Genomic DNA, 25,659 nt, shown 5'->3' on the forward strand with positions numbered 1-25,659 from the left:
TTCACTCTTGACCTCTCAAGCAGCGGTTGACAGAGACAGGAAGTTCATAAACGTCTCGAGTTCCTCTAAACTGTCTCTGTGTTAAGTTCTAATTCACAGTATGACCTTATGAGTCCCAAGCTTCTTGTTTCTTATTTTAGAGGTGACTGTATTCTGTCATCACTCATATTCCAGCAGAATCCTTTAAATATGAACTTCATTTTCACACCCCCACAATATAAACCATAAAACAAACTCCACCCACTCTATGTGCTCTGATATGACTGAGAACTGAGTCCACATGCACAATTCTTTGAGGAACATTCAACATTCAGAATGGGCCCACACACTTTCTTGAAGTTAACATGTTTAGATTAAATATGTTTTTTATTTTATTCCAAAATGCATAAGTAAGCATTCATAAAGTGTATTATTAAATGTTTAGGCTCACAGGCATATAGGTGTACTCTGACATAATTTTGATTAAGTGACATCATAAAGCATCATATACTGGGATATGAGCACCAGAATATTTTAAAATCCCATGAACTGGTTTGGCATATTAAGTTGTGGCATAATTACGCTATAAATTTCAAAATTAATGCGATAAAGATAATGATCATCAGAGAAATCACGATAATGATGATTTTCAGCATCATTACTCCAGTCTTCAGTGTCACTTGATCCTTCAGAAGTCATTGTAATATGATGATTTGCCGTTTAATATTTTTGTAGAAACCATGATACTTTTTTAAATGGCCAATTTAAAAACATGTATCACAGCTCAGGTGGAAAGAAATTACAACTTAAATTAATGCATTTCAAGACTCTTCCTTTGCAAAATTGCAATCAGTTGATGGTTGGGAAGGGAAACTTTATTTTTTATTATTTAATTTCAAGTATTTAGTATTTTTATTACTTATTTGATTTACTTATTAATTACTCTGCATATTCTGCAAAAAGCATATTAAATGACCTAAGAGATATATTAAACAAGGACTGAGGGCCTCAAAACGCTTGTTTGGAGGGTATTTAAAGATGTTTAAAGATGCCTGTTTCAGGACTGTAGCACTTTGGAGCGTCTGCTTAAGTAGAATGACAAATGAAGCTGTGTTGCGTGTAAAACAACCCGGGACTGAGGATTTGTCAGATCTCGTGATTAGACTTAAGATGCTTCTTAAAGCTGCAATTATAAAGCGTGAGTGAATGAATAGCTAGAATTGATCAGGAAGACTTCCTTTTTTATTTAAACCTCTGCACCTCAAATTACTTTCATAAGAAACATAGGCTATCAGATGATTGAGCAGGAAACAAGAGCCTATTACTGTAATTCATGCTCATCTTTGATGTATAATATACTCAATGTCACATTGTCTTGTTTTCAAATAAAAATATATACTTCCTGAGAAACAAAACTGGGATTGTATCTTAAATATAAGTGTATTTTGCTTTGTGGCATTGGCAGATATTCAAGATTTTTTTTTTTTTTAATTATTTGTATTATTATTATTTATTTATTTTTGTATGTTTTTACTGGGAAACAAAAAGATACTCATGGATTGGAGAAAGTGTGTTAATGAAACTTTTTTTGTAAAAGAAACTTCTGCATAAGTGGACTTCAAGGAAAGAATAAACTGCTAGAAATGTGTGAAATAGAGCCCCTTTGAAAAGTGAACTCAAAGGCAGAAGACAGAGAAGTATGTGTGTGCTCCGCTGGAGCGCTTCACTCCCAGCATGCCGTGCAGGCGTGCATTATTCAGCGCGTTGTCATGGCGATGGGTACCTCTGAGTATTGTGCTTCATGAGGGAGGAGCTGGACAGCTGGTGGATGGAGACAGCTGCGTCACGGATTCTCCTCATTTCAGTGTGTGTGAGGGGTGGGATAGCAAATATTGTCAGATTTTGCAGATTTCTTACTGTGGACAATTTTGTCACCAAGGAACAGCTTTTTACCTTACTTTATGAAATATGCTAAATCTGACCAAACTTGCTTTTGGAAACTTCTAGTGACATCCACAAGTGGAGGAAAAATAAAGTTGGGAATGGAGTAATCAGTTGTGAGTTATTAATTGATTAGGGTTATTTGTAAATCTGTAAATGTATGTATATATATATATATGTATATACACACACACACACACACACACACATAGGCTATATATATATATATATACACACACACACACACACACACACACACACACACACACACACACACACACACACACACACACATATGTGTATATGTTTGTGTGTGTGTGTGTGTGTGTGTGTATATATGATTAATCACGATTGTTCGATTTGACCGCACTAAAAAATTATGCTAAAAAAAGCCTAAACACTACCAGTTGTGATTTATTTGTTTGTGGTTATTTGTTATTTAAATTATTTATTTATAAAAGCAATATAAGCATATGGTATATCCATTGTGATTTTATTTATTTATTTATTTATTAATAAATAAATAAATATATACTGAAAATAACTTAATTATTTTAGTTTATCAAAGCAATAATATTCTTTGGTATTATTGGCAATAATATGGCAATAATAGCTATTGGCATATTAGCATTATTAATACTAATTAATAATTAGTATATATACCATACCATATATTAGATAGTATGCTATAGTATATATTAGATATACTATACGAGGGTTGAATGGGGGTTGAATAATTTCGTTAGTTTGGAAACATTACTATTTTTAATGTTTTTGAAAGAAGTTTCTTCTGCTCATCAAGCCTGCATTTATTTGATCAAAAATACAGAAAAAAAATGTAATATTGTGATATATTATTACAATTGAAAATAATTGGTTTTCAATTTATTATACTTTAAATTATCATTTATTTCTGTGATGCAAAGCTGAATTTTCAGGATCATTACTCCAGTCTATCACATGATTCTTTAGAAATCATTCTAATATGATGATTCATTATCAAAGTTGGAAACAGTTCTGCTGCTTAATATTTTTTCATAACCTGTGATACTTTTTTAGGATACTTTGATGAATAAAAAGTAAAAAAAAAAAAAAAAAAAGAAGCAAATGTTTTAAAAATAGAACTGTTTCCAACACTCATAATACATCATATTATTAGAATGATTTCAAAAGGATCATGTGATAGATTGGAGTAATGATGCTGAAAATTCAGCTTTGCATCACAGGAATAAATTATTTTTTAAAGTATATTCAAATAGAAAACTATTATTTTAAGTTGTAATAATATTTCACAATATTACTGTTTTTTCTGTATTTTTGATCAAATAAATGCAGGCTTGATGAGCAGAAAAAACTTCTTTCAAAAACATTAAAAATAGTAATGTTTCCAAACTTTGGCCTGCTCTCTCTCTCTCTCTCTCTCTCTCTCTCTCTCTCTCTCTCTCTCTCTCTCTCTCTCTCTCTCTCTCTCTCTCTCTCTCTCTCTCTCTCTCTCTCTCTCTCTCTCTCTCTCTCTCTCTCTCTCTCTCTCTCTCTCTCTCTCTCTCTCTCTCTCTCTCTCTCTCTCTCTCTATATATATATATATATATATATATATATATATATATATATATATATATATATATATTAGTACAGGCCAAAAGTTTGGAAATATTATGTTTTTTTTATTTACTAACTTGTAATTAATAGTATTACTTATTTGCTAATTATTTATTATATTTATATTATATGCATTATAATTAGTACAATATATTCATATAATTATTCTATAAACCGATTAATATTAAACTGCATTTATATATATATATATATATATATATATATATACAAGTTTTATTATATATTTATTATTTATTTATTTTTTTTATATATAAAAGCTTTTAAAATTATTAAGCTTACTTGTTCTCTTTTGAGCTCTTTGTGAACCAATATAAATTAGTATTATTTAAATTCAGTTGATTCACTTGCATTGATATAGTCAGACATTTTCTTTCAGCTGCCTTCTCAAACTTTCACTGCAGCAGCAGTGTTTGTTCATGCCTTTCAATGCATTTAAATACACAATATTTTCATAATCTCTTAATCTTCATCATAGAAGTGAATCGACTGAAAGTGTGATGTGCTGCGAACAGACAATCACACAGAAGTGTGATTATCTGTTCGCAGCACGTAACTCTTTCAAGTGCATGTGCTCTAGAGTTCATCAAACCCTGGGTTGACAGAGAATAGTTATAAAGAGCGTTGTGAGCCCGCTGAACCTGATCTAAATCAGGATGGATTTGTATTGTTTTGTCATCTCTAAACCTAATTCGAAACTCAAAGTTTGTTCAGCTAGTTTCATGCAACGGGCCATTGGCTTGTCTGACCCATATCAGTAACTCCCAAAGGAGTTTTCCTTAAACTTTCTTTCTTTTCTTTCTCTCTTTCTTTCAGAATGTAAGATCACACCCTGGGTTCTCTGCTCTGTTCTGAAATTATAGTTTGGCTCAAATGTTCATTATTGATGGTCTTTAAGCAGGTAAACGGTTGAGTGTTCTGCTTTATTGCTGTTATTATTGAACAAGTTCCCTTATTATACCAAATCAAATGCAAGTGCATGTTAGGTTTAGCTGCCAAACAGGTGTGTATCTGGGGCTGGAGATGTTTTGGGACTGACGTGCTGTTCTCAAACTATGATTGCTGGGAAATCTGTTTCTCCGTGCCAGAGCAGACACTGTGCACTCGCTGTACACATTCATCATTATTCACTCAGACGGCCATCAATCACCCAGCATTCCCTGCATTCTGCACCGTACTCGTACTCTCATGCTTATCCACTTAAAAGTGATGGAGCCTGCCCAGTGCATTGTGGGATAGCCTGTCTGGAGCACTTTATCTGCTTTTCCCCTTGATCTCTGCTCAAGAGTGCTGTAAAATAGTCCATCTGCAGACCTCAGAGGCTGTTTTTACACTTGGTTCGATCGCTCGGTCCGAACCAGAGTTCAAGCCATACTTCATCCTAGAAGTCCATGCACCGGTTATACTCTTGGCTTGTTGCAGGCATGTAATAAAAGTGGTTTCTGTTTTGTTGTGTAGCTAATTTTGATCTAAAATCCAGAGTAATGTGAAATAACCAGTTTATTAGCAGTTGTCTTAGAATGTCACAACATTTCACACCAATCAAGTGATCCATTTAATAAAATAAAAAACATCCTGCTGGAAACCCAACACATTTTCTAACCTGTTTTCCTCATGATTGTATTTCACTGTTTCCCCTATATACAAACGGGTCTGGTTGACATAGCTTTATTTCTATTGCATATACAATATATATCAATATAATAATAATGTAATAATAATAATATATAGCAATGTTATTTGTGTGTATGTGTGTATAACAAAATTATAAACGCAACACTTTTGTTTTTGCCCCCATTTTTCATGCTGATATTGTTCACAAATCTGTCTAAATCTGTGTTAGTGAGCACTTCTCCTTTGCCGAGATAATCCATCCACTTCACAGGTGTGGCATATCAAGATGCTGATTAGACAGCATGATTATTGCACAGGTGTGCCTTAGGCTGGCCACAATAAAAGGCCACATAAATATATAAATACAATAAAATATATTTAATGTGATGTTAATTGTTGTGGAACTACTTCACTACAGTTTTGAAAAGGGTCCAATAACCTTGTGCATCTCTGAGCAACATACAGCTGGAACTGTGTGTGTGTTTTTTTTTTTTTTTTTTCAGAATGAATCCATATTTTTGAGCAAATACTTTTAGTGAATAATTCAACTAACTCATGAAGAAAGCCACATGTTTTTGTTCCTGAGTTTAATTCATCAGTGTTTTTGAACAAATCAGTTGAATGAATAAATCAGTGACTCACTCATTAAGACGGTCATTTGTCGCCACATACTGGCATGTCAGTGTTTCCTGCAGAAAGAGTCACTGAAAATCTCCAACACTTATGCTCCAGTATAAAATACGAATATTTGGTCATATATATTTTCATCTATGAAAAATCATTGTAAATTGCTCCCCTCAAACATGCACCATAGTTGGACACAAAACAATTAGTCTTTCTTTCTCTTTCTTTGGTCTCTTTCTCTGGTTTCAGCACTATATACCTGATACCTATGAGGCTTCTGTTATAGCAGCAGAGGTGAGTGAGGTTGGTGGGGGTGGTTTGATGAATAATAGAAAAGATCTATTCCTCCACAGGCTATGCATTGTTCTCATTTCACTCCTAAAATCTCTCCCAAGCTCCCAAACACACCAGAAAGTTCATAGACAGGAGAGAGAGTTTGTTCTACATGCATGTTTTTGTTTTCTTATTGATTTATTTTCTAAAATATTGATTTATTTTTATTTTCTTAAATATTGATTTATTTATATTTTTATCATTTTTAATTAATTTTTTAGATTGAAATATTTATAGAATTGAGTAAAAATATAATTATTAGAGGTGTTTGCAAAGGCAAATATTACTATTACTTTTGCTCATAAGTGTGAGGAGAGGTGTGATCAGACTTTCAGATATCCAGCTGTTGAATAGATATACAGTACTGTGCAAAAGTCTTAGGCATGTTAAAGGTAGGGTAGGTAGGAATTTTATAAAAAACTTTTTTCCAAATTTGTTTAAACTTTCTATACATATCAATACATAATTAAAATGTAAGTACTCTGAAGAAAAGAGTATAAAAATCGAGTGACTCTAGACCGTTTAATCTGCATTAAACACAGCTCATTATTTCCATTCGGGACGAAACAAAGGATTGGCTTAGGCGACTGTCACTCTCTCGCAACCATGGCAACCACCCTTTTGCCACACAGGATCTGCCCACTTGCGCGAACCCGTTTGATTTGAGGAATTCAACAGGCACGGAACCTAGGAATAGCAAAACAATGACAGAGAAAGAGCAATCAAAATTCACATTACCGGCATATGCAGTTAGCGAAGGCAAACAAAGGCAAAAAAGGAAGACAGTACTAGAAAAGGTAATGAACAAAAAGTCTTTGAATAAACAAAGAAATAAAACGCGTGTCAATATCCTCAGACCCAAGTTGCACGGCCTCTTGCACGACCTCCTCTGCTTCGCCCTCGACCCCGGACCTGTCCTCGAGCTGACGATGCGGTACTTGTCTCTGGAGTGTAGTCCTCATCAGAGTCAACAATGTTTTCATCATGGAAACTCTTACATGCAGAACACCATATATGTTATGAATCTTACACGAAATTCATCTTCATCACAGTGTAACTGATGGTAATGGAAAAACGTGTATCAATGCAACCTGTTTTTAGCTTTGCCGTATAGATATAACTAGCTCGTTAGTGAATCAAAAAAAATTTTTTTTAAACTTTACCAATATCAATATGCTAGCTTGATAGTGAGTACTAAAATACATCTTATTTGTTTATATTCATAATGATAAAGTTAGATTTTTTTATTACATGTGATTCTGACATGATGTCACTACATGCACTGTGCTCCTTCCTCTCCGCTCGTCTCAGGTAAATAATGCGTCCTCCAGCTCAGCGGTCGGAGTCGCGCGTTCATGTGTTTTGGGGGCGTGGCTTTGGAAGGAGCCCAGAAGGGAGGGGGTGGAGTGAATGGAAATAATGAGCTGTCTTTAAAACAGTCGTGAGAGGTCTACAGACACTCGATTTTTATACTTTCTTTTTCAGAGTACTTACATTTTAATTATGTATTGATATATAAATAAGGTTTAAACAAATTTGGAAAATAAGTTTTTTAGACAATTCCTACCTACCCTACCTTTAATACCCCCCCCCCCCCCCCCAAAAAAAAATGGTTTTAAGTCCAGTAGGAAATATCAGTTTACATTTCCAAACATTCTTTTTGCCATTAATTGTAATAATCCAGTGACATTTGTGTATGCACAAGGAGCCTGACAACAGCCGGTATGATCTGATCTGGGGCCTCATTTATAAACGTTGCGTACGCACAAAAGAAGGCGTACGCCGCTCTCTACGCAATAATTGGTATTTATAAAAAGCAAACTTGACGGGAAAATGTGCGGTCCTTCACGCAAGCTCTGACCCAGGCGTACGCACAAAAACAGGTGAAATGAGAAATGGCGACACCATCGGCAGATGGAAGAAACACGTGAAAGTGTGTGAAACTGTAGACCGTTGTGTAAAAGAAATGGCAATACTGCCTCTCATAAATAACATGAAGACTTCACAAAGCAAGTCTTACAATTACACCCGTTTGATCGATCTGCAGTGTAAAACAAACAAAATCAAATGAAGATTACAACAGAAATGCAAATTAACACATATTTGCAAAAAGATATAAATATGTTCTGCAATAATATTAGCATGTTATGCAATTCATCCTCATAACACATCTGTAACTTGTCAGATGCGATAAAATGGATGGTAATAAAATGCCATGATGCCATCACAATGCGTAATGACGCACAATGGCTGATCTTGCGCTTCACGCTTGCGCGTGAGTGAAGTTACGTTTCTTGGTTTTTGCCATGATTTCACAATCGATGAATATTAACTTGTGGGCGTTTCACGGTCTATTTATGGGCAACTATGGGCGTGACATGAAGCCGCAAAAGCTGCGCTACATTTAGAATTGATTGTGATTTATTAAGGGAAAACTGCGTAGGATGTGCGTGCGCACGGCTTTATAAATCCGAATATTTCTGTGCGTACGCACGTCCTATGTTTCATCCGTACGCCACTTCTGACGCAAATCCTACGTAAAGTTTTATAAATGAGGCCCCTGATCTCACCATCATCGAGTCCGTCTGTGAGTATATGAAGAAACAGAAAAAACTGAGACAGACTAAATCCAGAAGAACTGCGGGAACATCTCCAAGATAATTGAAGAAACCTTCCTGCAAGACTCCTTGTGCATACACAAATCTCACTGGATTATTACAATTAATGGCAAAAATAATGTTTGGAAATGTAAACTGATATTTCCTACTGACACACTACAGCAAAAGATATAAATAACTGACTTAAAACCATTTTTTGGGGGGGGGGGGGGGGTATTAACATGCCTAAGACTTTTATACAGTACTGTATTATGTATATGTATGTATGTGTGTGTGTATATATATATATATATACACACACATACATATACACACACACACATACATATATACATATATATATATAGGTATATATATCCTGGCAACCAGCGAAAATATTTTAGCATTATACGATTAGCATCATGTGATGTTTCTGTGTGCATTCACCTCTTGCATTTCTATAAAAAAAAAATTCTAGTTTTGATTCCAAAGGAATCCAAGGGTGGGTCAGGGAATGTTTTGCACATGATGTCATGAGATTACAGTACTTTGACGGGCCCTTAGAGAGAAAACAGAGTTTTAGTTGGCTTTGAGCAAAAAGTTGAGCGCAAGGCAGTCTGGGATACATGCAGCATAACTACAGCAACGGGACTTAAATTGAGCTGATGTGTCTCCCTTAAGCACTAGTAACATGATCATCATTTTGCTGTCTTTGGAATAAGAAGCCGTAAAAGCCATTGTGTGTTTTGTATGTGTGCATGAGCCGCAGTAATTTTCGTTTTTGTGATCCGGTATTGCCTACGTTGAGAGGACTAAATGTTCCCACAAGAATAGTAAAACCTGAAATCACCTGCATAGTAGTGGGCACTTAACAGTTCCTATGAGATAATGTCTTAATAAACATAAGATATAATGTCTTTCTTATAATAGAAAATGCTAAAAGGTTAGTGTACAGGTAGGGTTAAGGTATAGAAAATACCATTAGCCCAGTATAAAACAAGCCCAGTATAAAACAATGGAAGTCAATGGGAAAGTCCACACCAACATGTGTATGTGTATCTCTGCATTATAGAGATTTCCTGACATCAGCGGTAGTTGTGATTTATCTTACGACTGTGCTGCTCACTTTATGTTGGGTACGAACATTAAGCGATATTACACCCAATCTGCTCCATCGGCACTGGAGCCAAACCTCCTGCTCTGCTGACATTACTGTCTGAGAGACTGAGAGAGATTTATTTAAGAGGAGGAATGGCAGGAAAATCAAATGTCTGTACTGCACGTGACCGCTGCAGAGTCCTTTCTGGCTTTGTGTTTATTAACGTTATTGCTCATCAATATTATGAATAATACAAGACAATGAGGTTAGAGAGAGAGAGAGAGAGAGAGAGAGAGAGAGAGAGAGAGAGAGAGAGAGAGAGAGATGATCACGCGTACTCTGTGTATTGACCTATAATTCGTAGGCATCAGGGTGCCGCTATCTATATATGCGGGGTATTGTTGAAATCGCTTTTGAATGTTTGCTCGCTTTTCACTTTGGGTTTAGAATTCACAATCTCATGTACTCTGTGTATAGGGAGCGGCGTTACTGACCACACATTTTACAAGATAAGATATTTTTGTCAGTGATGCTATATAAATATATATAAAATTGTGTTGAGTAAAGGGTTGAAATAGTTTGGACATGATATATATGTCCAATATAGTGTATATGACTAAATAAATAAATACAATTATTATTCAGTATGGTATAAAAATAAAAAATATTACTAATGTTAATATTTCACTGTAAAATAAAATAAAAATGCGTTCCCAAATGCACAATTTGATAATCACTATTTCAGTTTTAATTTGATAAATTGTTCGCTCCTTCTTAAAGGTGCTCCCTCAAAAACAAACAACAAAACAAGCAACAAAAACAAACTGGCCCAGCCTAGACCACGAAACATAACAAACAGTGTTCCAGCCAATAACCGACAAGAATGATTTGTGGGTGGGGGTTGGGGGGTTAGTGCGCGTGCACATGAAGGGGGGGTGTGGGGAGTAGAGGAGAGAGAAGCATGAAGAGGGAAGTTAGCTAGAGGAGAGATGTCCTAAACAACGACAACGACTAACGTTAGAATTATATTCTTTTGTATTTTGATATGGCCGACACACGACCAAAGAGACGACGTTCCGATGAACAAATAGCAAAGAAGAGGGAAAAGGAAGAACGGAAAGGAGGGGGAGGGGATGGGATGAGGAGGAGGGAGGGAGGGTCGAGCTAGCCTCCGTTTTGTTTGACAATACTTCGAACGTCAACAAGAAGTGACGTCACCCAACATCGCTTAGAGCACCTTTAAAGGTAGGTTAGGCTTTTTTTTTTTAATAAACACTTTTTTGCTATACTGGATGAAACTCTCTTTTCAAATCCTGATAGCAAGCAATAGTGATCTAAATGTAAATATTAAAAAATTTACACAAAAAATAAAGAATTGTTCATCCAATCATTGGATAGAAAATGCTCGCGCAGACATCACCCGTCATCAGCACTTTTAATGCTATGCAGAGTTGTCAACAAATACCAGCCACCTTTTACAGATCCTCCTGAACCAAAACAACAAGCTTATGCTGCGTTCACATCATTACATAACCGTAATTATAAGATGGCAACCCGTGAAGTTCTACTCGGAGTTGTTCACGTCCTCATGCCTTTCACTGGTAACACAACGCTGAAACTAATCTAATCAGGTTGTACAAGAGCTCTGTAAGTTGTTTACGTTCATTATTATTGTAATTTTATGGGCTTTGAGTCATGAGGTAATAATGTCATCTCACGTGACACTTTGCAGACTCTGCTCTAGCTGTTCGTTCATGTGCTTTGAAGGAGGCGTGGCTTTGGAGATGCTTCGAAGGGAGGGTGGGATCTTATGCTTTCAAAGCTAGCTTGCTATTGCTAGCCTCTCTGAAATTGCCTACCCTTCCTTTAAGTGTATTAATATTGTCGTGAACTGCATAAACCAAACAATATGCAAAACTTTTTTAATAAGAATTTTAGATCACAATCCACCATGTGACAACCACACGGCTCCAATCCGTCCCCGACGGCTGCGTTTTAACCAGATAAACACATCATTACCAAAAATAACATGGGAAACAGGAAGTACACACTTTCAGGGGAGCCATAAAACTTCAATTTATGTCCCATCATTTGTCCAGCAACAGACGGGGCTCATCCCTGATGCTTGGAGGGACGGCAGACCTCAAATGCACCGGCATAATCTATGAGGCACATCTCGGCGTGAAGCTCCAGTCTAGATCTATGTGTGTCGCTCACTCAGAGGGGCATTATTAATGAGACCCCCCGTGAAATGTTAGTTTAAGGAACATACGGCCATCTTGCTTGCAGAGTCCTTTGGGAGACGAAAAAGAGAGACAATAGCATCTATTTTTTGGGGGTGGAAGGGAGGGTCTCTACGGGACTCTAAACTCAAGGGGGAAGGGATTATATCCAGGTTCGCTGCACAGGACAAGAGAGTGGATCTGTGATGGCACATTTAGGAGTTTGACTAACAGAATGGCCTGTTAGAAACTCTAAAGACAGTGTCTGTTAGGTCGATTTTATTGATCTGCTTCTGGCTCAAGGTTTTTCCTTAGCTCGGTACTGCTGAGTGCTGTAAGATGGGCTCTGGATCTCAGATCAATACTGTGACTCATGGGTAATTCTTCCTTGTCAGGCTACAGCGAGACTCAGGATAGAGGAATCCAAACATAGCATGTCTATGTTTAACCGTATGATCTCTCTTTATGACTAAAGCACATAAAAAGTCAGTTTAGTTTTATTCAAATGCATGAATTGAAATGTGAGATTTATTTAAAAAGCATCTGATGGAACATTTATACAAAGTGTTTAAATTTAAGAATGTGAGAGTTATCACAAAATCGTTGACCAAATTGTGCATCCCTAAAAATAAACTTGAGTTTTTGCCATGTTCAATTTGATTTTTCCCAAATCATCCATCCCTACATTTAAGTATTGATTTTACAATATTTTTATACAATAATCAATTTTGGTACTGTTTTCTTGTTCAGTCTCCACTTGATGTCCAATCTGTGCCTAAAGCCCAAAGCCAGCTGAGAGCAAGAATTTCTTGTATTTGTGTTTGTCTGTAACTCTTAGTACAAATTTATCGCCCAAAGTCAGCTAAATTTGACCAAAAAAAATCCTTTTGGGGGATATCTGGGAATGTCCTCTTTTGAAAAAATAATATATAAGTAGTTATTTTTTTTTCTTTAAACAATTTTTAAAATGCAGAAAGTTTTGCGTTACGGTTAGGTTGTAGTATTTACAGAGACGTTATTTTTGGGAGATACAAGGGTCCGTGGCTCTACCATTGGAGAAAGCGTAATGGCTAACTTGGATCACGTGTGCCTTGATAACCAATCACACTACATCCTTGACGTCATTGAATTTCATTCAGAGTTGTGCGACAGTCAGTCACTGTTTGTGGATACTATAGAAATGAATGAGAAGTGCCGTAAACTGAATCATACCTGTCGCGACGCGCAATTGTCTGTGACTTCTCTTATAAAACAGCATTTTCTTCAGTGTAAACTCTAAAAATAGATAAATCCAGAACTAATGTTTAAGTGCAAACATGTTGAAGATAAGCCTATGGGCTCTTGATTCATTAAATTATAAGTTTTTTCCTCACAAAAGCGTAGTGAAGCCTCTCCTCCATTAACATCCATTAAAAAAAATTGCCTCGTCTCCTTCCCTGCGTACCGCAGCATAAGCAGGTATTACACTTATTTTGGCTAAGTTTGCAGGCTTGCCTTCAAGTGGCTTTGGTATTTATTATTAGCTTTATTTCGAAACAGTAGACGTTTAAGGAAAGTAAACGTGTTTGTGTTTGAGAGAGACAGACGTGATGAAGTCTCCCTCCATCCTCCATGACCAGTACAAAATGATGGTCTGGACAGTTCACTTGTGTTAATTTGTGTGTTTGCATGTTATGCTCAAGTTTATCCAACACTAATCCAAGTATCCAAGACTAATCCAAGAGCTAAGCCAATTTGAACCAGTCTGACAAATGTTGAGTTTGAGTATTGTTATGGTCACTGAGGAAATCTTGTGTTGTAGGTCGTCATTTCATTCTCTGTCTGTTGATTTCTATGTAAATTGGCCATGTTTCTTCAGTACCATCTGCTCTAGTTGGGCTCTGGCCGTGGCAGCTTCAGGACACCAGATATTGGATGATCTCTGTAGTTCCGCCACACACACACACACACACACACACACACACACACACACACACACACACACACACACACACACACACACACACACACACACACACACACACACACACACACACACACACACACACACACACACACACACACACTAAACTAGATTTGTTCTATTAACATTAACCTAAACCCCAAAATGTAATTTTGTTTGAATAACAAACAGCATTATTTACTTTATTTACATTATTTACATACCCTGAGGTATGATGTAAATATAGTGGATCATTAAATATGGTTATCTTTCAGTATTAACATCTGATTCATATAATACTATATATTTACTTTACACTATACTGTAAGTTACATTATACTAATTGCAGGCATTATAATGTGGTGCTTTTTCTCTCTCACAGGTTTGTATACCATTTGCACAATCTAGATGTTATCTTTTTAAAAAAGAAAATGCCTTTTGTTTTTATTTTTATTTATTTGACATAAATAGTTTCATGTCATATATGTAAATATGGTTTGGAATGTATTTACACAACTTTAACCAACTCTTTTAAATTTTGTGTCTATGTGATGTTAAGATCCAGCTTGACTTCTCAGGAAGGGCTTAAACATTGTCACAAATATATTGATGCTCGGAGGAACAACACGTGATTTTTAAGAACCAGGATGTAAACTAATGAACGAGATAATGTGTGTGTGAATCCAGTTATCATTTGTTTTGTGAATTAAATGTGAATATTTGTTGTGCGGATAATTCAGGGCAGGAGTTAATAATAATAATAAATGTTTTCAGAACGTTCATAAAGTGCTGTTTGCCTGATAAGAATTACCAGCAAATTCAACTTCAAATCTGTGAGTTCAATATTCCTTCGTGTCTTGGGAAAATTGAGGAGCTGTGCTTTTTTAATATATGATAAAATATACACTAAAAGTGTCTGCCTGCACCCCACCCTGTGTAGATCATTAGCATGTACATAAAGCTGCGACACTGTTTTTCCGTCTGTAACACCGATCGCTGGCGCTGTTGTGATCATCTCTCTTGGTTTGAACAGATGCCAGGCTATGCGCACACACACACACACACACACACACACACACACACACACACACACACACACACACACACACACGCATTGCTCCTTCTGGGGAGATGTTTTTTTAAAAGCTGGATCTCCAGGGAACAACAGAGGTTTGACGCCACTGAACGCAGAGTTTGATCGCCCATGTGATACATTCTGTGCATGATGGCGCTGTCATACAGTTTTCAGAAAGTTATGAATATTCAACTGTTCCAATATCACATAGTTTAAATTTTGAGTTGGAATGGTAAATCCATTGATTAGTACCACTGTCTTTACAGGCATCATCAACTATCATTTTCAATGCATTTGCGCACATTGAAAATGAATATTTATCAGGAAATAATGTATAACTTGCTCTTTCCAAGAGGACTCGAATACTTTTAACACATTCTAATACATCAGCATAAAAGTCATTTTAGACATTTTCACATTTTGATAAAAGACTGTGAAAACAAACTTATTAAATTATTTTATTTCCTTTACAATAATGTTTAGCGATGAATCATGCATATTATGACCAGGAACATTTATTAGGAAAGCAAAAAATGATTTAATGTTGACTTAAAAAGGCCACTGTGAATGTCTCTCCCCTGTCCAGAGTCGAATGGATCGTCGAGAGACTCTGATGTGCAGTCAGGTCTCAGTGGTCTTGTTATGAAACGGATCCGTCATGTCTGTGAGCCCATCACTGTGTCATAAAGTGTTTGGACATCACACAGAAGTTCAAACGAGGTCTAACAGAAAGACGAGTGTAAATTTATCCTCTGGAGGAGAGAGACAGGTTCATTTCATTTATATGCAATGTCTTCACTGGAAGAGAGCTACAAAAAAAAGCAGTCAGCCTCGGGACTGAACGCCTATACACCTTGCATATTCATTAAAATTATAAATGCATATTGGTCATAGATATCATATTGTCATGCACAAGATACAGATATGGTTGATGCATTTAGTTTTTACTAACTACAGCAATTTTCCAAGATTAGTGCCATGATTTTTGTATGATGCTTTGTTTTCTGAAATATGTCTGAAATTGTCTTTAACGTGTGTACAGACAGAAATTATGGTTACAAACTCTACACATTTTCTATTATTTTCTTCATTTTTTTTTCCAGTCATTTAAAGAAAAACTTTTTTTGTTAATTAAAATAAAGCTGACACAAAATTTAAACATTAAATGAAAACCTAAACTTGAAACACTAAAATGACCAAAAAAGGAAATAAAATAGAATTTAAAAGGAATTAAAATAGACTAAAACTTAAACTAAAATTAAAGTGAAAACTGAAAATATAAAAATAAAAGCTAATTCAAAATATGATTTTGTGATGTATTTCTGACTTGTGAATATTTTAAGATGCTCTCAATGCAATTTTACTCTAAGGAAGAGACATCTTGTGTATACACATTCTCTCACGTGTCTCTGTTTAGTATAATTTTCTTAACACCAGCTTGAACACGAGATTAAACCGCATGTGTGCCAGTTCTGTCTCTGCATGGCTTCACAAAGGTAATGAAAATCTGTTTCTGGCCTTGCGTTGCAGGTCTCATAAAGGCTGTTTCGCAACCCGAGGCAAATTAGCCACATGTCAGAGAAATGACTTCAGGAAACATTTACTAAAACCTGTCCGGTGACTTGAAAGAATGCCACAACAGTGATTAGCATGTGCGAGGAGTAATCAGAAACCCCGCTTATATCCTGTCCAGAATTCAATTTTTCATACACGTACAAACTGGCCTGCTTAACAAGGCAATCCATAAATTCACAGGATTCCTACATTTATAGCAATGGCTATTTAAATAGCTGAAGAAGCCTCTGTGCTTCCGTCACACCTCGCTCTGTTACACCTCTAGAGAGATCAGAGCTATTCTTATCCTGATGAATGATGTGTCTTTGTTCATCTCACATGGGCTAAGAAAACCCCATCTGATCTCTGTCAGGAGTCAGGACCTCCGCATGCATTGTCATTTTAGTGTTAGTTATATAGTTTTATTATTATTAAAGAGAACCTAATATGCCTTGATTTAGTTTTTGGGGTCTACTAGACACCTACATTAAAGGAGAACTCCGGTCAATTTTAACATTGAGCTCATTTTTTTGTAAATTTGGAGTGCTGTCAGTACAGAGAACAACGACAAAAATCGGTGTTGCCTACACCGTGTTATCCTCTTTTTAAAATTTGCACCCTGTTGACTTCAATGGGGCAAGTTTTAAACCTGCTTTTAGCCTCTTAACATCCTTGATGTGTCATCACAAGTGCACAGCCAATGTGAGTGATTCCTTCAGAGTGAACGCGGTGAATCTGACTGCAGTAGATGTGAAAGATATGAATAAAAATGAAGTTAACTCGGCCAGCGCACATACCTGTATTTACTTCCTGTTTTCGGTGGAAGTCCATAGTAGTCGATTGTCGAGTTCACGCGCGTGATCATAGGTAGCTAAGCAACAGTGGAGAACTCGACAATCGGTTACTGTGGACTTCGACCGAAAACAGGAAATAAATAAAGGTATGTGCGCTGGCTGAATTAACATCACTTTTATTCATATCTTTCACATCTACTGCAGTCAGATTCACCCGTGTTCACTCTAAAGGAATCACTCAACATGGCTGTGCACTTGTAATGACACATCAAGGATGTTAAGAGGCTAAAAGCAGCTTTAAAACTTGCCCCATTTAAGTCAACAGGGTGCAAATTTTAAAAAGAGGATAACACCTTGTAGGCAACACCGATTTTTGTCGTTGTTCTCTGTACTGACAGCACTCCAAATTTACAAAAAAAATGAGCTCAATGTTAAAATTGACCGGAGCTCTCCTTTAACACCTTATTTTTCACATATTTGACATTGTTGCAGCACCTCTTTTTCCAGTCTGTCAGTAATGCTCTGTTTAGTTCATGTCTCTATGAAGCCCCTCCTTCCGAAAAGTGCAATGTGCTCTGATGGGTCAGCTGGCCCAGTGTGTTGTGATTTGCTTCGAGCGTGTTTGGGAAATGTCACGCCCCTTGCCATAACCATTACATTTTAATTCAATTTTAGCTGTAGTTAAAAATAACGACACTCCACACGGTATTCTGGCTGGGTAACATTCCAGTTTATTTGTTGAGACACATTGCTAATTGAGTTTTAGTTGTTCATTTTAACTGTTGTTGTGTTTTATTAAATGAAGAGAATCACAGATCTATAGTTAGAACCATATTAACACCACCATGTTGGTCTTAGAAGTTCCTTGAAGTGCCATGAATATGTAAAGTACCACGGTTTTCCACCTCATCTTTCTGTAACTTTTGACGCTCTAGAAGTTAATAAACAGAACTTCATGCGTCTTGCGGAAGAACATAGTAGCCGGAGCTGCTTCTCTCTGTTTGTGTCTATGACAAGTCACTCAGGGACTGGGCTACTCCGCAGTGGTACGACCCAAACCAGTCTAAAATAGTTAGAATATAAACATTTATTATAGGTGTACTGTATTGATTCAGGATAAGACAAAAACACGGTTTGGAAGATGGATTCATGATGTACTCGCTCATTTTATAATTTTTGTATATTTCGAGCACAAAACTTACGGACTGCAGCTTTAAGGCTGAAGCAGGTGGGATTTGTGCATCAGCATCATTTTGCCTGTTTCCAGTCAGTATTTCAATTGAAATCAATGGGATTTTGAGTGAATGTTTTTTAATCAGAACCCATTGATTGTAACTGAAGACATGGAAATTGAAGTAATTCCGCTGATGTTTGAAGGAAAATCAGGGGAGCTGAATGCAGCAGGTGAGGATGAAGAAGTGAAATACTGTAAGCGATCAGTAATGGTACCTGACAAACACATGACTAAGCACAGGCCGAACCACATGTTCGATGTCTCGCCAGTACGTCACACCGTGCTAAAGCAGCACAGGAAAATCATCAGGTGTTATCATGTCATTTAAGTGTGGACGACCTTGACCTAATAGTCACAGTTACGCACTAGAACATCTTCCTCTTACGGTATATGTTTGGGATCTTCCTATGGTGGTTTTCATGCTTCAGAACTTGGTTCTTATTTTTGGGGGAACACTCAAGTTCAACTGTGAATGAAGCCCTTTGTTTACTTGAATGAAATGCACCTGAGGTTTGTTAGATGCTTGTGTGTGTGTGTGTGTGTGTGTCTGTGTGTGTGTGTGTGTAACAGCACTGAGGTTAATTTAATTACCAGAGACCAGACCAAAGTCCCTGAGACTCACTCACTTCCTCATTCCTGCTGTTTCACTGGTCTTTGTCTTTAAAACTAGTGCACTTGTGTTTAAAATTGTGACTTTGTGGGTCTAAATCTCGTAATGGCAACTTTGTTTCTCATAATTGCAACTTTAAATATCAGTGACTTTTATTTGTAATTTTCAACGTTTGTTCAAATCAATGGAAAACGTTGTTTTTTTCTGTATTCATCCATTATTATTATTATTATTATTTGTATCACTATTTATTTATTTGTAATTTTTTCAAATTTGTATATAGGACAGTATAGAATAGACAGGAAGCGAAATGGGCGAGAGAGGGGGACGGGATCGGGAAGGGTCCATGAGGCGGGACTCGAACTCGGGTCACCCGAAACGCATTCGTGCTATTTGTCGGCATGCTGCCCACGAGGCTTCAAGCTCCAACATGTATTTAGTTATCTAATTCTTTTTAATTTCATTATCCAATCACTCTTTCTCTCAGATTTTTTTGTATTGAACTATTTATTTACCAATTTATCTATGTATTTTTTATTTATTTATGTATTTAGTTATCACATTATTGTATTGTGTTCAATGCAATTGTATTATTGTATTGTCATAAAGATTTTAAGACCTCCATTCTTTTTTTAGTGTAACTAAGGTGTGTGTGTGTGTGTGTGTGTGTGTGTGTGTGTGTGTGTGTGTGTGTGTCTCTGTGTGTGTGAGAGAGATAAAAGAGACCACAGTGATGACAGGCCTCTGCTAAATGTGACAGTGCTGTCTGAAATCTGAGTCCACATGGGTGTTGTTAGTCTGTCTGTATGTGTGTGTGTGTTTTGTGGGTCAGGTCTATTGTGTCTATTGTGAAGAAGACTAAATGTCTCCACAAGGATAGTTCAACCTGGAATCAGCTATAGGCCAGTCAACAATCTCCAAGTGGAAAATGGCTGAATAAATGCATAAATAAACATTTTCACAAAAATATAAAAATGCAGAAACATTTGTGTGAGGGTTAGATTTAGGGTTAGGCTATATAAAATATCATTAGCTCAGCTATAAACAATAGAGGTCAATTGAAAGTCCCCCACCATGATAGAAAAGCAAACATGAAAGCGTAAAGGGTTTCACACGTCCACATGGACCCTGTCTGTCTCAAACAGTCATTCACCAGCTGTGTGTGCACGCGTTTAGTGTTTCTGTGACTTTAACACACCCGTGTTGTTTTTGATTGTGTGTTTTTTTTTGCCCTGCTGCCTTTTCAATGTCTGTTTGCTTGTGGCTAAAGTGTGTTTACAGGTAATACAGTTTCCTATTTGTATTGTCTGTGTGTTTTTCTCAATCTCTGCTATCATGTTACACCATTCATGGCGAGTCAGTCACAGATCAAACTCATAGTTTTTTTTGTTCACCTGTGACATCACATCAGGGAAGGCACAGCCTCTTAAAGCCAACACACACACACAGTCTCTCTCACACACTCTCTCAGCGTCCAGCGGGATCTGGAGGTGCTTTTTTTTCCTTGTCGGTATGCCGAGAGGTTTTTGGTAAGGTGAAGTTTTACAGACTATTCAGATTCAGCTTTTTTATTGTTGTCAACTAGTCGTTAGTGATAGACTTATATTTGGTCATTTTGAGTAAATGTTGTGTAAAAGCAATTTTCTCAAAATTCTAAAAAGATGTCGTAAAATTGTATTGTGTGTGTATATTAGCATTCTGCTTTCTAGATATCTCTGTTGGCATTGATTAACACATATCATATTACTACTACTGCTGGCATTGTGTATGTGTTTTAGATAAATATTGTTTGTTTTGTCAATGTCCAGCTTGGTTTGTGCATTTTTTAAAAGCACAAATATTCCATGTAGTCTCGGTATAAGCATTAGTATGAGCACATAAAAGTAAAACCTATACATGATAATAATAGTTTTAAATGGAGAATAACATGTCAAGCTACAGGACATGTCAGATTCCCAAAAGAATTTAATGTTAACCAGCCACAAACCAAAAATAATGCTGTCTGTCCAATATTACATAACTCTGGTTTGAGTCAAGGAGTCAGGACTAATGTCAGATTCACTGCAATGAGTTATGTGGGGGTTTTTTTTACAGCAAAGATGGTGCTGCTTTTGGACTGTTTGCTCCTTTCAGAAAATATTCATAAATGAAAACCCTGTAACACCTTAGTTTGGGGAACACATATTCACTATTAACTATGAGTTTTCCCTCAATAAACTCCTAATCACTGCTTATTGATAGTTAGTAAAATGGTAGTTGTGGATACATTTAGGTGTGGGGTAAGATTAAGGGATCAAGGAAATGGTCATGTAGAATAAGGCATTAATATGTGCTTTATAAGTACTAATAAACAACCAATATGCTAGTAATATGCAAGCTAATAAGCAACCAGCCTAGTTAATATTGAATAGTGTTCCCTAATCTAAAGTGTTACCGAAAACTCAATTACATTCATTTATGCTTAAGTTTGTTGTGGTTTATAAGGGACAAATTACTATTAATATTACTCATATTAGGGTTAGTGATTTGAATAAACCCACACACACATACATGCATACTCACACACATTTTTGAAACAAGTCTCTTAGGCTAACCAAGGCTGCATTTATTTGATTAAAATAAAGTAAAACAGTAATATTGTGAAATATATTACAATTTAAAATAGCAATGAAACCATTTTTTTTTCTATTCGAATACATTTGAACATATCATTTATTCCTGTGATTTTTAGCATAATTACTCCAGTCTTCAGTGTCACGTGATCCTTCAGAAATCCTTCTAAAATACTGATTTGCTGCTCAAGAAATATTTCATATTATTATAAATGTTGAAATCATTTGAACTGCTTAATACTTTTGTGGAAACCGTGATGCTTCAGTGGGTGTTTCCCTCCTCTCTTAGCTTGTTTTTTCCCCCTGCTGTGTCCTAGTTTAATCTAAATACTAAATACTATTAAAAGAAGATTGGTGGTAATTTGTTAAATCTAATTATGTCTTCAGTTTCATTCCAGCAACCCATGTTGTTGATTTACTTAAGCCCGTCCCCTTTTCACTAACTCTAGCTCTAAATGGTTGTTTCAGATTTTGCCACGCCCACAGCTGAAGATGTCAGACAATGGGGAAGTAGAAGACAAGCCGCCAGCTCCGCCCATGAGAAACACCAGCACAATGATTGGCTCGTCCAGTAAAGACTCAGGCCCTCTGAATCACGGCTCCAAACCTCTGCCGCCCAACCCAGAGGACAAGAGGAGAAAAGAAGGCTTCATCCGATCCATACTCACCGGAGGAGGAGACAAGAGTGAGTGACAATTATTGCCACTAGCTAGTATTGTTTTCTACAAGGATACAAATCATCTTCCTCAACAGGCCTTTTGGCAGCTCAGAAAAATAATTATTTAAATGAGTAAATTCTATTGGCAATCATTCAGGGTTGGCTTCATGGTCAAAGGTCACGATGAGCACAAGCAGTTTATTAGATATCTGTTTAGCAAACAGCAACTTTATGGCCATAGACCTTTGACCTTTGATGTTTCATTTATTCAGAATAATGAACACAGTTCTGTTGCGTCATTTCCCCTTAATTTGGGACATCCGATTTTCACACTTTCTCAATTGATAACATGCGTCCACTCATGTCTCCGTGTCAATCGTTCGTCTCGCTCTTGCACTCCTGCGTCCTGAGCGGCTTGTGTTTCAGGAAGCCTGTTTTGTGTTAATTACCAGCCCGTTAACACATCATTAATATTAAAGACCCTGCCTGGCTTCAGCGTCGAGCAGATGAGGATGAGATCCAGCCGTTGTTTAATAGGCATTAGCAGCATCCGCTCAGATCCGACTCACACAGGAACTGGAGCAGAACGCAATAGCTACATTGAGACTGTGCCAGACCGTGTTTATATTGTAATATTGTCTTTATGAAAATCAGCACTGATCCAAAAAACGAATGAGCCTAAAATGGCAGGCTAGTTTTAAATATTTACTAAAAGGAGATTTCTCAAAAACTAGGGGTTGATGTGATCCTTTAGAGAATATTCCAGAAGTATCAATAAATAAATAAATAAATGTACAATAAGAACAATCGAAATGTGCGCCAAGTTCAAGGGTTACTCTTTTGGCGTAAATCAATGCGTACGGCCGTCTGCTGGAAGCTAGTTATTTTATTTGATAAAGTTTTAAATATGGATATTTTTCTTACACGAACGCATCGTTTCACTTCAGAAGGCCTTTATTAACCCCCACAGATCCGTGTCGAGCACTTTAATCATGAATAGATGCACTTTAATGGACTTCCAAAGTCAAACAGCCCTTCACTTCGTCTGAAAGAAGAATGTCATATACAGCTAGGATGGCTTCAAGGTGAGTAAATCATGGGCTAATTTTAATTTTTGGGTGAACTATCCCTTTAATATAGTACGGTGATTAAAGTGACCTGGAACTACTTGTTCATTAAACGGTTTTATTGCACACCTTCCAGCCAATCAGAATCGAGTACTCAGACAGACCATGGCTGAATCCGAAATTGCCCCCTAAACGCTCAAACCCTATTTCCTACATTAGTCCACTAATACAGTTCACTTGAAGGAGTGAATGAAAACGAGGGAGCGAATTCGGTTGAGTTGTACATTGGCTGTACACTCGTTATTGCGGTGCAATATGGGATTGAATGAGTGCACTCATTCAAGTCCATTTTGTTTCGGACACAACTACAAATGGATGTCCCATCAAATAATGCCCTAAACAACCTCTAACTTTCAACTGTTTTTTAGTTTCTTCACATGTGTGGATATTATGAACATTCAGAATTCAAAAACTGAGATGTAAACTGAACAAATTTCACAGATGGATTAATGAACAAATGGATTAATGAGTCCCTGAATAAAGGGTGGTCAATATCAAAAGTAGCAGTCAATATCTTTTGTGGCCATCAGCTGCTTTAAGCACTACAGTGCATCTCATCCTCATGGACTGAGACAGATCTGTCAGTTATTGGTGTAAGATGTTACTTCACTCTTCCACAATAACACCTACAATTTCCTGACCATATCTGAGGGGACATATGGTTACACGTGGTTTGGCGCTGCAAGGAAGATGAGCCATTCTTCCTGTCTCCCTGTGGCACTGTCTTAGGCGTCTTACATTTTGGATATTGCATTTTATTGCTCTGGGCACATCTGTGTCCCTCATGCCTCCTGCAGCGGGACTATGGTAGGTTCATGCAGGAGAGCAGGGACCCTGAGCACCTTTCTCCTGGTGTTTTTCAGAGTGTCCTAAGTTATTTGAACTGTCTAACACTTGTAAACAGGTTAATGTGCAAAAATTGTTCATGAGCAAGCATTAAAAACATTGTTTAAACCAAGGGTTCCTGCAGTTTAGCTTCAACCCTAACAGTTAGTCATGTCCTTTAGGCTTATTTGAAAACCACAGGAGCGGGGTTGGAACTAAACTCTGCAGGGCTGTGGCAGGCACTTCCTGGTTTTTAACTTTTTCCAGTAAAGATCTGTTAAGATTATTTGGATTTTAAATATAGTATCCTTGCTGAGTATATAATTAAAGTAAGTTAAATTATGTGGACAAAGTCTAATAAAGATGGATTGTAATTTTACAGTAAATAATTGGAATCATCTACATTCAAATATCCATTGACCTTTTTTCTCTTCTCCCACTCAACTGTCTCCACCCTTATCTTCGTCACTCAGCCAACAAGAAGAAGGAGCGTCCAGAGATCTCTCTACCGTCGGACTTTGAGCACACCATCCATGTTGGCTTTGACGCAGTCACCGGAGAGTTCACTGTAAGTGTGAGCAAAAAAATCTTTTTCATCACAATGCTCACACGGTCTATGTAGAAAAAAAATTCTATACATGCCATTTTTTCACATGCATATATTTCTGTATAATTACACAATCTGTTTGTGACTCAACATTTAATTGCATATCTGGATAGTTTGAGATGAAATAGTTTTCATCCAAACACTTTGAACAAAATTTTTACTTTTATTGACTATAAAGACTATAAAGATAAAGATAATCCATGTTACAGTGGTAAACTAAGACAAATTCTAGCTAAATATAAAAGTAAAATTCAATAAGAACTTCTTAAATAGCACACTGAGGCTAAAATTTGAACAAACTCCACCTGATTATAAATAGAAAATGCCAAAGCAAGTGTGATGGTAGTGTATAAATATTTTCAGGTGTCAAGGACATCAGGTTCAACCTAAGTCAGGTGTGTAGGGGAAAAATCTACCACACAAGCAAGAAAAAAGGATAAACGGAAAGAAAAATCGCTAAAGATAGATTCCACCGATTTGACACTGGAGTTCTCAAATAGTGAGAATAAACTCACAGCATTAACCTCTGGGTCCAGGTCTATCTTCCTCTTTACAATTGGTTTATTATGTTTGATAAGATATTAAATGAGCTGT

The 25,659-nt window shown here is 36.7% G+C and overlaps 1 protein-coding gene across 3 annotated transcripts in view; it reads left to right on the forward strand.

Moving 5' to 3' along the window:
• The window catches only part of pak1 (p21 protein (Cdc42/Rac)-activated kinase 1), a 74,262-nt gene that overhangs the window by 28,444 nt on the left and 20,159 nt on the right, over positions 1-25,659 (forward strand). For all 3 annotated transcript variants that reach the window (XM_079873629.1, XM_079873628.1, XM_079873630.1), the window contains exons 2-3: positions 22,317-22,533; positions 24,932-25,026. In XM_079873629.1, coding sequence (XP_079729755.1) covers positions 22,341-22,533; positions 24,932-25,026 — 288 coding nt within the window. In that variant the 5' untranslated portion in view covers positions 22,317-22,340. The remainder of the gene's footprint in view (positions 1-22,316; positions 22,534-24,931; positions 25,027-25,659) is intronic.

This window comes from Squalius cephalus (assembly GCF_949319135.1).
Source record: "Squalius cephalus genome assembly, chromosome: 6".
Classification (NCBI taxonomy): Eukaryota; Metazoa; Chordata; class Actinopteri; order Cypriniformes; family Leuciscidae; genus Squalius; species Squalius cephalus.